This window comes from Limulus polyphemus, unplaced genomic scaffold (genome assembly GCF_000517525.1).
Source record: "Limulus polyphemus unplaced genomic scaffold, Limulus_polyphemus-2.1.2 Scaffold871, whole genome shotgun sequence".
NCBI classification, from domain to species: Eukaryota; Metazoa; Arthropoda; class Merostomata; order Xiphosura; family Limulidae; genus Limulus; species Limulus polyphemus.
In genome coordinates, this window is record NW_013666481.1 from 264935 (window position 1) to 279333 (window position 14399).

A 14399-nucleotide genomic window follows, 5' to 3' on the forward strand; every position below is an offset into this window, starting at 1 on the left:
TATATACAAATTAAGTTGTTTATCGCTAAAATAAATGTATGGAAATGTGTGATATCCATGAGGGATGGATAATGCAGCGGTAGACCTCGCGCTATAGTAGCACCGAAACAAAAGTGTACAGTTATTGAGAAATAAAGTAGAAAATGACAAATGTATTGAGTATACTATAGTCTGATATATATAGGATAAGTTAGAAGGAACTAATTCTAAGATAATTTTATCTTTGGATTCTCAAGGTTTGAAAGTTTTAAATGTTAGAAGTATTTGTGGAAATGGAAAATAAGAATGTGTGTATGAAGGCCAACGACTCAAACCATTAATCTGTTGTCAGAAAGTTATGAAATTAAAACAAAAAATGAAAATTGAACTGACAGGAAAGCAAATTTTATTCAGTTTCTCTAACATTGTTAATCAGGTAAAAAACAGTTGGTAAAACTGGAAAGTTTAAATAAAGTGTCATTAATCTGAAAAAATAAGTTGTAGTAAGTGTAGTTTTTTATGTGAAGAACAGGTTAGAATAAATGTAACATGTAACTGTAGTTTTTTTTTTATGTAGACAACTGAAGGTTAGAGTAAACATGTGACATGTAAATCTATGAATGCTTGATTTTTAGAACTATAGCATGAAGTTAATAAATCAAAAGAAATGTGAAAGATTGTGTAAAAAAATATAAGTGAAAGGTAAAGAAGAGAAAATAAAAGAAACAAACAAAATGAGAAAAAGAACACAAAATATTAACCTAATAAAGCCTCAGAAAAGGTGCCAAGTGTTTTATTGGTGTTCAGAACTTTTTGTTTTGAATTATTTAATATATGGATAACCAGTATATCTTTATTTATTTGGAATATATAAACAAGATGTATGTATAGGAGAAGAGGTGAATTAAAGGTGGGCTATCGAAGATTGTTAGAAAAAGGAATATCCTAGTGGTTTCTGGGTAGAAGAGAAATAAGTTTTGAGTGGTGGTCGTATGTTTTTCAGTTACATTGTACTCACATTAATTGACTTGATCAAAGAATTTAATGTCTTACTTGCACTCTGATTGTCAGTCGTATAATGATTGGCTTTAAATCCAAAGATAAGATCATGTGTTGCAAATGACTCATTAAAATGTGTTGACAGCCCAACACAAACATAAGTGAAAAGGTTTGGTGACTTGTGGTAACAAGTGACACATTTCTTACTATGTTTCTAGATTTCTGTATCAGAACAATAGCATGATTTTAAAGTTATTCAAACATGTGCATAAGAAAGTTTTTAGTTCAAGTTTTAAACAAAGTACATATTTAAATTCTATCTTCTTTTTCTGCGTGTCATTGTTTCGTATATTACAGTTTTGCAGAAAAGCTCAGAAATATGATTTAAAAATAAGATCTACACAATGTGTGTGTTTTAGAAGTATTTGTTCATAAGTTGTTTAGATATATATTAAACATTATTAAAATAGAAAAACTTTTGATGTAGAGTTAATAAGATGTTAATATGACAACTTAATTAATTAAATGGACAACTTGTGTGCTTACTTTAATCTGGAATTTTTCTTGCAGGATGCTGTGGGTGAAGAAATACTTCGAATGTCTACAGATGACATTATTGGTCGGACTAGACTTTTAGATAATGAAGTCAAGGTAAACTCCGTAACACTATTATGAATTCAAAGCCAAATATCATTGAAACTGTACTCGTAAGCAACATCCCATATCTGTAATTCTTTGTGAATAACAACACTTTCAGTCTTGTTATTTATTCACTAACTGCTATATTAAAATTAGTTTTTGGATGTTCAACCAAAACAAAGTTTTAAGGATAAGAAATTTAGGTCATATTATCATACACCCTTTATCTTTCATCGAGAGAGAGCCTTTTCTAAACTCCTTGACTTTGATAAAATCGACTGTTGCCACAAAGTTTGATAAATGAGGCTGTTATTGGTTATGCCTGACTTATTACAAATTTGACCTGAGTCAAATACAGATATGCATGCATTGCAATCATACATTTATGCACATAAAAAAACACTTTATTAAATCGCCCATGACATTTTTAACACAATTATCTATAAGCTGTGACATTAAATTTTTTTGAGCAAAATCTATTGTTGTGATATACATTGTGACTTGTATAATAAATAAAAAATAATGTTTATTAATTTTTATTTTTAATAGCAATTATGCTTCAAAATGTTTTTTTAGAATGCTTTTAAATTTTGAACCAAGGTTTGTTTTAATCACAGCAAACAGTCCTTTTTGTTGGTATGTGACTTGGCAAATAGAAGGGCAAAAATTAGTAGAAAATTCTGAATGAATCTGTTGGTGAAGCATAAAATCACCTTGTTCTGGAAGTTCATTTTATTGATCAGATATGTGTATTTACCTAAATTAATTGTATGTATATGTAATACAGTTTATTGTATTTATTTTTTAAATGAAGTACAGTGAGCATTTGTTAGATTAAGTCAAATAGTCTTTAATATATGAAGACTGGAACGATTAATGTTGTTTACCTCCATAGATCATGAAAAGTGAAGTGATGAGGATATCTCACGAACTTCAGGCCCAGAAAGAAAAGATCAAAGAAAATACTGAAAAAATAAAAGTCAACAAAACATTACCCTACCTTGTATCTAATGTGATTGAGGTATGTTGTTTTTTAATACTTGGAACAAGAAATTACCATTAGTTTCTTATATAATCAGTATTACTTCTTGCCTTACATGTAACAGCTAATGCTACAAGTTTTAGTGTATGGATGAAAACTATTCCAGATTACTGCTATTTTAAAAGAAGGTTCTTGTAAAATAAATTACTGAAATTTACACAAAAAAGCATCCAGTTTATATTCAGAAATTACATAGCTTAGATAACTAAATTGTGTTATATTTTGTTATGATTTATATGTTTACTGTTTTATTGTTCAGCTACTTGATGTTGACCCTCAAGATTTAGGGGAAGAAGATGGAGCAAATGTAGACCTGGATTCACAGAGAAAGGGGAAATGTGCTGTTATTAAAACATCTACTCGACAAGTAAGTAGGTTTATGTTGCAGACTTCTTTTTATAATTCATAATGTCAATACAAAGTGATCAAGTAAAGTTCAAGAGAATTTAAGTTCTTAGTAACAGGTTAATTGAAAAATCATGGGCAATATTGTGTTAATGGGAAGAGACTCTTTGATACACAATTTTTTTTCATTAGAAACTAAAAAATGAACCACAAAATATTTTTGCACGAGAATATTACAATCTTTTTTGCACACTTGCTTAAATTTGCAAGTTGTGGAACCCATGTAATCTTTTGAGCACAACGGACAAATGTGTTTGTAGACACATGCAAAATGTGTGGAATATTCCTGTTAAAAAATGATGTTTTTATATTCTTTTTTCAGCTTCTAATAAAAGTAACTCGTATGTCAAAGAGTTTCTTGTCATCAATAGAACATGCACAAACTATAATTCACGAGTAATTGATTGCTTATGTTTAATCATTTGAACTTATCGTTCAGGTGGATTTCATATCAGTTATCCTTTATTTCAACCCATATTTTCCAATATGTTGTTTGTGAAAATGCTGTTCATTTACTTTTTTATGTAATTGAAGTCAAATTATTGCCTAATTTATCTTTATTGCACATGCAATTTGTTTTCGCAATGCCTAGTTTAAAGATACACAAGTTTTCAAATCATTGAAGACCATCTTATGATCATTTTGATGGTTTTAAAATTGGTATTTGTTGACTAAAGATAAACTTACTTAATTTCTGTAGTAAATACTGAAGTATATAAAAGACATATTAATGCTAGAAATAAATGATATTACTACACCAAATTTAGCTGTCCAGTTAAATATGAATAAAAACAACAACTAAATTGGATGTTTATAAGGGCATTTATTTTTAGAATTAAACTTGATGAACTGATCAGAATCTGAGCTGTGTAGTTTCATAATAAGCAGGCATCTGTTCGTACTTGTGTACAGGTACATCACTGATTTTCCGGCACCCTTGGTTCCAGAGCCTTACTGGATTATCCATTTTGCCGGACCAACAGAGGTCACATAATAATAATTCAACAATACACTTCTGACCCACTAATTATACCCCTTCCATGTCTCTAAAGCACCATGGTCTGCTGGAAACTTAAATAAAACAAATATTAAATGCAAATTAAATGATTAATGAAATACATTAGTACAGATATAAATGATACAGGTTTATTAGTACAGTATAAATGAAAAATGTTTACTAATTACTGTACTTAAAAAGAATGTTGCAATAGTACCACTTCCAAAGTGGCAAATTTTAGTATTATACTGGAATTGTAGAGCTAATCACAAAGGTCTGGAAGTTGAGGGCCATCAGGATTACTACTAATATGTTAAACTACATATTCTTGGCAACATTCATGAAAACATTCAAACAATTTGATCCCCTAGTTTAATATTTATAAGAAAATTTTCATGAAAGTGATGTACTTAAAATGTAAGTATCATGTCCCAAAAGAGCGTGTGCCACACGCAATGCCATCTGTGGCTGCCCAGTGAACTAGTCTGGCAGTCACGGGAATTTCAAGTGTGTTCTCTTAATTTTAGCCAGATTAAAAAAAAGGTGCTGGAAAATCAGTGGTGTACTGTATGTGTAACAAGATTTACCATCTGACATTTATAATTATTAAACAAGATATATTTACAATCCCTATGAGACATTGGTATTAGGCTTATTACATTTTTAACACTACATTCTTTATTTAGTCCCTTAGGGATTTTCAGGAATTAGAAGAGTGTGTAATAGTGTATCCCAACCAAACTATATTTGTTATATCCATTGCTGAGGCCAGCTAGGATACAACAACAATTGTTATGGTGTGTACACCTTTTACAGAAACCAGCAAAACATGATTACGGTTAGGGGTTGTCATAAGATATTAGTACAAGGCCTATTACATTTATAAACACTACATTCTTTATTTAGTCCCTTAGGGATTTTCAGGAATTAGAAGAGTGTGTAATGGTGTATCCCAACCAAACTATATTTGTTATATCCATTGCTGACGCCAGCTAGGATACAACAAGCACAGTAGTGGTCAGAACACTTTATATATGTCATTTGATACAACAACAATTGTTATGGTGTGTACACCTTTTACAGAAACCAGCAAAATATGATTACAGTTAGGGTTGTCATAAGACATTAGTACAAGGCCTATTACATTTATAAACACTAAATTCTTTATCTAGTCCTTTTGGGATTCTCAGAATTGGAAGAGTGTATAATAATAGTATTCCAACCACACTATATATTTGTCATATCTCTTGCTGACAATGCATTTAAAAATGTAATAGGTCGAACACTAATGACTTAAGACAAGCATAATTGAAATCTATTCACTCTGGTTTAAATGCAAATCACCAAACTTTGTGGTGTTTTGAAACCATACAAGTGTAATTGAAAAACTTGACATATTAAAAAATAAAGACAAAATCATGTTATGAACATATCATAGGAGTATTACTGTATTTGTTAGGTTAAATCTGTATAAATACATTTTATGTTTTATTTTAATTCTAGACATATTTCCTCCCAGTGATTGGGTTAGTTGATGCAGAAAAGCTAAAGCCTGGGGACTTAGTGGTAAGTGTGAAAAACATTTGGTTTTAAACTAAGTAGCTTTACAATCCAAGAAATACATTTTATTCTGGTACAAGATCTGCTCATTTGAATAATCTAGATTTTGATGGTCACCATACTAATAGTAGGGTGGGGGCAAAGTTTTTGAATACAGAATCTGCCAAACAACATTCATTATATATATTTTAATGATGGTAATGATTTTTTAAAGTGCAAATTATTCTTTAAAAATAATATAGTTTTCACTTGATGTACTTTATTTATATCTTTTTATGGAGCTATAGGTAGCCCTCTGGACTTAATATCTTGTCAAATAATGACTTACATTAGTAGGAAATGAGATTTTATATATTAAGCATTTTCAGCATAGTATCCCAAGTTTTTATGGGGGCAAAATGACATAAGGTTTGAAGTATTATGTATGATCCATCCCCTCAAATTACCTCCAAAATAGTTATAATTGAAATGTTGAGATTTTTAAATTTTATTTTGATACAAGTTTTATTAATATTTGTTTTGGATAAAGTAGTTAAAAAATTGAAATCGCTAGCTCTAATTTTTTGTTTTTGTCTCCTTACTTTGTAGATTAACATGCTTTCACAGAAGATTTGGGATAAATTCTGGGACTTATCCTACATTTGCTGTTTTACTTCTGCAACTGGCCCGGCATGGCCAGGTGGTTAGGGAGCTCGACTCGTACTCTGAGGGTCGTGGGTTCGAATCCCCATCACACCAAACATGCCTGCCCTTTCAGCTGTGGGGGCATTATAATGTGACAGTCAATCCCACTATTCGTTGGTAAAAGAGTAGCCCAAGAGTTGGCGGTGGGTGGTGATGACTAGCTGCCTTACCTCTAGTCTTACACTGCTAAATTAGGGACGGCTAGCGCAGATAGCCCTCGTGTAGCTTTGCGCGAAATTCAAAAACAAACAAAGCATCTAAAAAGAAGTTTATAAACTTAGAAAATTTATTAGTATTAGCAGCAGATGTGTTCCAAAATATGCTAGCTTAACTCGTCTGAAGTAATTCACCACATCTTCATTAAATCTACTCAAAAGACTTCTTTCTGGTCGCTATCAGCAGCTATAGAAATGCTTTTGTCAAAGTCGAATTTCTCAGTATCAGTAAATTATAAAACAGACAGCAATGGAGTGGTCAGGATAAAGATAACTGTTATTCATTTGTTGTGGTTTTAGTTTTGATTTGATTTCATGTTGAAGAAAGGGAAGTTTATTGTAGTCATTTAATGTGACGCAATTCTAGGCTAAAAAGACAAACTTCATATCGTGTTTCTTAGTTCACAGAAATAGTAGTACTAGTATTGTTGCTTGAGCAATCGATATAAAGCTTAAAATCAGCAGATATTGTGGATACTTGATAAGACTGACTTATTACATTTTAGAGTCATGAGGATTTTAGAACAATGCTGCTCACTTACCTCACATTAGCTATCTTTTTTGGAAGCCATACATTCGGCATTAAAACTTACAATCTCAGAATTGGTAATTCTTGTTTCAAATATTCATGTAATTTGTTCCAAACAGACCAAGAGTAGATAGACACATATGTTGCAATAAAAGAGTGGCTCTTGTTCTAAACGTACTCAATAACTCTCAGTAATTGGAGTTACTTAGTTCTCCAGGATAGTTAATGTATATCTGAAAAAGTTAACGGGAAACTTCGCGAAACGTAATCAAGAAACAAAAAATAACTTTTTAAGAGTAAGGTAAGCCTAATGCTTCGCATTTTAAGTATAATTTTTATTGTTTATGTTTTATATTTCTTAAATATCCTTATTTCTGAATTTAGTTGTTATTGGGGAAAAAAGAGGTTAAGGGCAATATATTAATTTTTAGGAAACTTAAGGGCGGTCCGGAAAAAGAAACAACAAAAATAACAAGCAAAGGCAACTGAATCGTGATAAAATATGTACATGCAAAGAAGTGATTAAATTTACCATATGAAAAAGAGATGTGTACATGGCATATTTGTTGGCAATATGAGTTTTTAGAGTAGTGCTAACCATAGTATTTTGTATTTTTATAATAAAAAAGAGTAAATATATCGGATAAAAGACTTTAGGACGGTACAACAAGGACAAATTTCTTACATGGTAATTAGTACATACATGTTTTGTTGAAGCTCCTTCTTTGGGAATACTAGATTGAGCTTTTCCTTATACTTTACTTTTTACAATCATCGTTGGCGATTTTAAGAATACTTTAATTTATTATTAACTTCACTTTCATTTTAGCTAAAGATAATATTTAAACACAATGCTAAAAAAAAAATGTGCCAATAGGAAAATGGAGACAAAATGATTAGCTTATAACAACCATTATGTTGTCTAAAATAAATTAAGCTATATTATTGATAGTGAGAATTTTGAAAATATGGGGCTATTAATTGATAAAAACTCTAACTATTAGATAAAATTTATATAGAGAACCATAGTTTCAGTTTTTTACAGCCAGCTAGAAACGGCTTCATTCTCTCCCATTCTCACTCTTCCCCTTTCAAGTTGGAAGTAAAATAATCATAATTGAAAAGCCACCCCCCTCAAAAAATCTGTCTTTATTTTGATTAAAACAGATGGAATAGTTGAATAATATATACATGTCAGTATTTAAAATTGCAAACTTATGTTGTTTAAAGAAATTATGACAAGTTTAACAATGTTCTAGTGAATCCAGGATACAATTTTGAAGGAGTTAGGTATAGTAACCATCTTCTTTTATCACTCTAAAAATAGAAATTAAATGATTACTACTCATAAAGTAGACAACAAAACACGAGTTTACTACGTTAAAAGTGGTAATTAACGTTGAATCACTGTAATAAGCAAAGTCTCTTTCAAGTTTCTAATGTACGTATTTCCACTAGACGCCATTTTAAGTATTACACTCTTTCCTTCATTGACGTTGTTATTAAGTACAAAACTACAAAAGGGCTATCTGTGCTATGCTCACCACGGGTATCAAAACCCGGTTTCTAGCAGTATAAGTCCACAGACACACCACTGTAAGCTTCCTTCATTGATCTCATTTTGATGGTGTTCTGTACAATTTCACTCCAATTTGTTTCTATTCTAAATATCTATAGGCATACAGTATTTTAACCTTCCTTTCACTTCTTTTGCTTCCCTGTGAAGGTCCAAAAAGTTAGCACTCGTTTTAACACAATCCAAGCATGCTGTGAGTAGCAATCTGATTTTGTAGACTGGTTTGGTTTGGTTTGAATTTCGCGCAAAGCTAAACGAGGGCTATCTGCGCTAGCCGTCCCTAATTTAGCAGTTAAATCTAGAGTGAAGGCAGTTATTCATCATCACCCACCGCCAAATCTTGGGCTACTCTTTTACCAACAAATAGTGTGATTGACCTATTATTTCTGAAAGGTAGATCACAACCGTAATTTTATATAATAAAAAAGCACGAAGTCTACACTATTATGACTGAAAATGCTCCTACGAATAAAGTACACATAGCAACGCTAAGATTAAGCTATATTGCGATAGTTCTATAACAGACAGTATATAGTTGTAGTTTGATGCAAAAAGGGGAATGCCACTTATCTTCTTTAATCACAATCAAGCAAATAGTCTTAACTCGCACATGAAACATGAAAATATACTTGGCATTACTTTACAACGGTCATTCACTAATTCTAAAATTGAACGACAAGCTATAAGCTTCTATTGGAAACGAACAAAGCTGGAATGGTTAGTTAAGCCAAACAGCCGTAAAAAGAAATAATTTATTATCTGTTGAAAACAAGCTAGGAATGGTTATTTATGATAAATATCTCTGAAAAGTTCTTATTATCTGCAGAAAACAGACTATGTCGCTGTGTCGAAGTGCTAGGAATTTGGATAACTGATATGGAACTTTGACTTTAATTTTTATCCAAAAATACAGTATACACGAAATGAAGTAGACTGAACTGAATTTAGATTTTGACACCAGCCAAGATATCCAAGTTCGATATACCGATCTTCGACTGTACTAGGAATGGTTACTTGTGACAAGCCGCAGTGAAAACGTTTTTATTGTATGAAACACAATAAAAAAACATTAATTATCAGAGACTGCATAAATCTTCAACATTATTCGACAACAAATTTAATTTTTACAAACATAGCAATTTTCAGCATTGCATTAGTAATAAATTCTTAACACACACACAAGTTTATCTTATAATGACTTATACTAAAATAAAAGAGAGAAAGAGAGAACATGTAGAATTAAATTCATATAAACTATTAATTCCATTTTGAAATAAAGCTTTTATTTCTGATGTTTTTATCTAACTATATTACATAATTCAACAAAGCCAAATAAAAAGCAAAAGCAAAGATCAAAATCTGTGTCTTTCAGTTCTACAACCTATAAGACAAATATTAAATACTAATAGTTTGAATTTTACCTTCCGGTGCATTACGTGAAATATATTGGTTCAGGCTCACTTCTAGATTTCTCAAAAGATTCGAATTTTTCATGCTTTATCCCATATGAGTAATGGTTCAATGTGAAAAATTCTGCCTTGGACATATGTAGAAAGAAAAATGCTTTCTCAAGTAAAAATAAAATAAAATAGAAATATGACGATTTCTAACGAATCTTACTTCATTCATTATTAATATCATTCTTGTTACATTTAAACTGACTACAGTAACTCGTAAGAAATCTGCGCTGTGACAAAATTATTTCAAATGCGAAAATGAAAAGAAGGCAACAAAAGGTCACGTTGTGAATCTTCAGTCTTAATATCACAATTGAAACATGATTAGTGAGTCATAAAAAAATTGTGTTAGTAAAATAACAGTAAAATTAAACAATATGCATCCAATTATGAGATGAAAAACAGTAAATAATGTAATTAACTGGAAAAATATCTTCCGTGCTTTTGTCAAAATTAAAGTACAGTATATAATACATAATCAAAGCAAAATAGTCCAAATTTTATGAACAATAAGTTATAATTAAATATATAGTGATTCCTAGAGAAGACATGGCGAAATTTTTGTGAAAATCGTTATATTTATAACTTGTTTATTACAATATGAAATATGGCCTTAAGAGAAATGAGTCATTATATGACATTATATATTCTTGAAAGTCTGCCTGTTAAACGTGATTCAGAATATTGAATGAAAAAAAAGACAAGCATAAACTGGCTAACGGAAATAGTTTCCAGACTGGGAAAGTCGTGTCAGAACTAATCAATATCTAGATAGACGGATAGATAAAAAAGTATTAAAATCTCGTGGTTTTTATTTTAAAAGTGAAATGTTAATTGGAAGGATTTTGATATCCCACTTAGGATGAAATACCTAGCCCCTTTTACTGTGCAAATGCTAACACCCTTTAGGGTGAAATAGCTAGCCCCTTTTACGGTGAAAATTGTAACACCCTTTAGGGTGAAATATCTAGCTCCCTCTAAGATGAAATAGCTAGCCCCTTTTACGGTGAAAATGCTAACACCCTTTAGGGTGAAATATCTAGCTCCCTCCAAGATGAAATAGCTAGCTCCCTTTAGGGTGAAATATCTAGCCCCCTCTAGTGCGAAATAGCTAGTCCTCTTTAGGATGAAGTAGCTAGCCCCTTTAGGGTTAAATATCTAGCCCCCTATAGTTCGAAATAACTAGTCCCTTTTAGGTGAAATATCTAGCCCCCTCTTGGATGAAATAGCTTCTTAATAATGATAAGTTTAAACTAGTCAGTTTAATTTCAAAGAATTTTTCTGTGCTGAAAAAATACTGGCCAAGCACCAAGGGAATAGAGATGCCAAATTGATAAAATGGAATGTTTATGTTTGCAAACCAGACGAGAATAAATATCTATACAAAACATGGCTACAGTACAATATTGTAGATTTTATTGAGCTGAAGACAACATATATGTGCTGTATAAACCAAATGAATCATTGAAAAAAATCCACATGGTTGCGCCCAACCTCACGTTTGCAGTCCTTTCGGCGTTCATGTGTATGACGAGAAAAAGAATCATAATCATTCTAACTCTGAATTAACCAGGTGGCGTTCTTTCAGGGTTGTAATGTCGTATCCTGCTCCCTTACTTTTCTTCAATTACAAATTACTTTTTGTTTCTTGCTGCCATTGCATGTCGTTAGCGTATTACACGTACAGAATTAGTTTGTTTAGGATGTTTCCTAATTTGGAGTTGATAGACATGAGGGAAGACAGCTAGCCAATAGCACCCACAGACAACTCTTGGGTTACTGTAATGGAGTAGTGGGATTTGACTGTCACCCTTATAATACACCTAAAGTATTTTTTTCAGCAACACGACATGACACGAGCCCTGGGACTAACAAGCCGACTCAATACATACGTATACAAATGCATTCATGTAGTTTTTGCATAAGAAACAAGTAAGGTATAAACTTGTCTTGAGAGGAAAACTGTAATTGGTTTCAGTTATTTTTGAGAAATATTACACTTCAGTTGTGAACTAGATAGACGGATGCTGGTTGCTTAAATAATAACATAAAACTCTCATAGAATTTGATCTATGGTTTAAAACCACAAATATGTTATTAGCCTGTCGTATCCATAAGGAAGGTTTCAGAAGAGATGTGACAATAGCTCGTTTTTTTTTTAGATCCTACATAAAGACTTGTCAAACAATGTTAGGAACAGGAAAGCTCAGCATGTTATAAAATTTATCTTTCCAAAAAGAAAAATACTAGAAGACTGAGATTTGTTTGTTACGTTAAAGTCGTGCCAGCTTCAATTCTGATAAGAATAACTGAAGAGTTATTTGATTGGACTCTAGCAGTGAGGGACAGGACGTTAAAACTATCTAAAATATCATCTTCATAAACTCCACATCATGTAGTTTTTGTATGAGATCTGAAGAGGTTTTAGGATAGGACTCTGTATGGTAAGACACTGGACTAAGCTGACATTCTCAAGATAGGACCCTTGTCATAAGACAGTGAAGTGAATAAGCTAGCATTTTAGTGATAGGAGTTTGCATGGTAAGCCAGTTGAGTGAGTACGCTGGCATTCTTAAGATAGGATTATGCGTGGTAAGACAGGGGAATGAGTAAACTGAGATTCTTAAGATAGGATTATGCGTGATAAGACAGGGGAATGAGTAAACTGAGATTCTTAAGATAGGATTATGCGTGGTAAGACAAGGGAGTGAGTAAACTGATATTCTTAAGATAGGATTATGCGTGATAAGACAGGGGAATGAGTAAACTGACATTCTTAAGATAGGATCATGTATAGTAAGACAGTGAAGTGAGTAAACTGACATTCTTAAGATAGGATTATGCGTGGTAAGACAGTGAAGTGAGTAAACTGACATTCTTAAGATAGGATTATGCGTGGTAAGACAAGGAGTGAGTAAACTGACATTCTTAAGATAGGATTATGCGTGGTAAGACAGGGGAATGAGTAAACTGATATTATTAAGATAAGATGGCAACACGTAAAGTTCTGTTATATGTAGTACTCTTAGTGTAGCGCATAATTAGCTTATGTAGCTAACAGAGACCTATGACGTCATTCCTTCTATACACTGAGACATGACAATGGTGTTATTCTAATGCGAGCTGTACTGATACATTGTGTTGATGGGAACCACACTATTATATATTTTTTTTATTTTCTTGTATAATGCCGATTCACTTTTTTGTTTAATTGTACTAATTTCATATGTTATTGTAACATATAAGGAGTTAAGCTACAAGAAATTTAAACTAGTATGATAAATTTCAAAGTTCTATCTTCTTCAGAACTCATATAAACTTGGTAATAGTTTGTATGTTGACAAATAAAGTTTAAAATTCAAATTTAAACTACTGTACGTAATCAGAGTTCGATTTCATTTTGTTATCACTAGTACTATTTTAATAATTAATTCTGAGATATAAGTAAAAAAAAAAAAACCGTTAACTCACTAGTAAGTTATAAAATAAAAACTACTTTAGTTACAAAACTGTTTACTCAAACAACCGAGACGAGGAGAAGACTTGATTTTCGCGAGACTGCGTTCTTGATGGAGTTTCATACTGAAACGTAACGTAGCACACAATGCTGCCACCACGGGGTCTCGAAAATATAATAGGTTCTTATCTGTGAATTTGGCGTAATAAAATATTGCTGCTATCTATTTTGCAAATTAAAACTATGTTTTAAGGGCTGGTAGTTTCAGAGAATGAGTATATAAAAAACACTGATACCGCTGTACGCACTCTTGCGGTTGAAATGCGCATTGCAGATAACAGCAACCATTGATCAGAATAGCGGATGCGGAATGACCTAAAAATTTCCATTCTACCATAGCACTAGAAATTCCCATTAGTGAGATTTTTTTCTTCTAAGAAATGATAAATGTGGACTAGTAATTTACAAGTTATTCTTTGCTGAAATTGTACCTTGAATATAACACAAAAAAATGCTACTTTTTAAATCTTGAATGGCTCAATGGTAAGTCTGAAGGCTTATAACTTGGTGGGCAACGCTCGGATAGTCTATTGTGCAGCATTGTGCTTAATAGCAAATATAATAAATATAAATAAATAAATGTAGTAAAAAAGGAAACAATACCACGTTCGTGTAGGTAAATGTAAAATATTGCGAAAAACAACAACAACAACAACTCAAAATACTACATTCTAAAATAAGAAGAGAGTCAGAGTGCTTTAATTATCATAATTTACTTTTTCGGTGAAGTTTTTATTTGTTGAATTTCGCGCAAAGCTACCCGAAGGATATTTGCGCTAATCGTTACTAATTTAGAAGCG

The 14399-nt window shown here is 31.7% G+C and overlaps 1 protein-coding gene and 1 long non-coding RNA gene across 2 annotated transcripts in view; one reads left to right on the forward strand and one right to left on the reverse strand.

Moving 5' to 3' along the window:
* Positions 1–4450, reverse strand: part of LOC111086133 — a 23333-nt gene extending 18883 nt beyond the window's left edge. The window contains exon 1 of the long non-coding RNA XR_002610896.1: positions 4368–4450. This is a non-coding gene — a long non-coding RNA (uncharacterized LOC111086133). The remainder of the gene's footprint in view (positions 1–4367) is intronic.
* Positions 1549–5672, forward strand: LOC106460965 (26S proteasome regulatory subunit 6A-A-like). Its single transcript, XM_013920726.2, has 4 exons — positions 1549–1629; positions 2513–2638; positions 2919–3026; positions 5565–5672. The coding sequence occupies exons 1-4, from the start codon at positions 1576–1578 to the stop codon at positions 5652–5654; spliced, it is 378 nt and encodes a 125-aa protein (XP_013776180.2). The 5' UTR covers positions 1549–1575; the 3' UTR covers positions 5655–5672.
* Positions 5673–14399: the final 8727 nt, after the last annotated feature.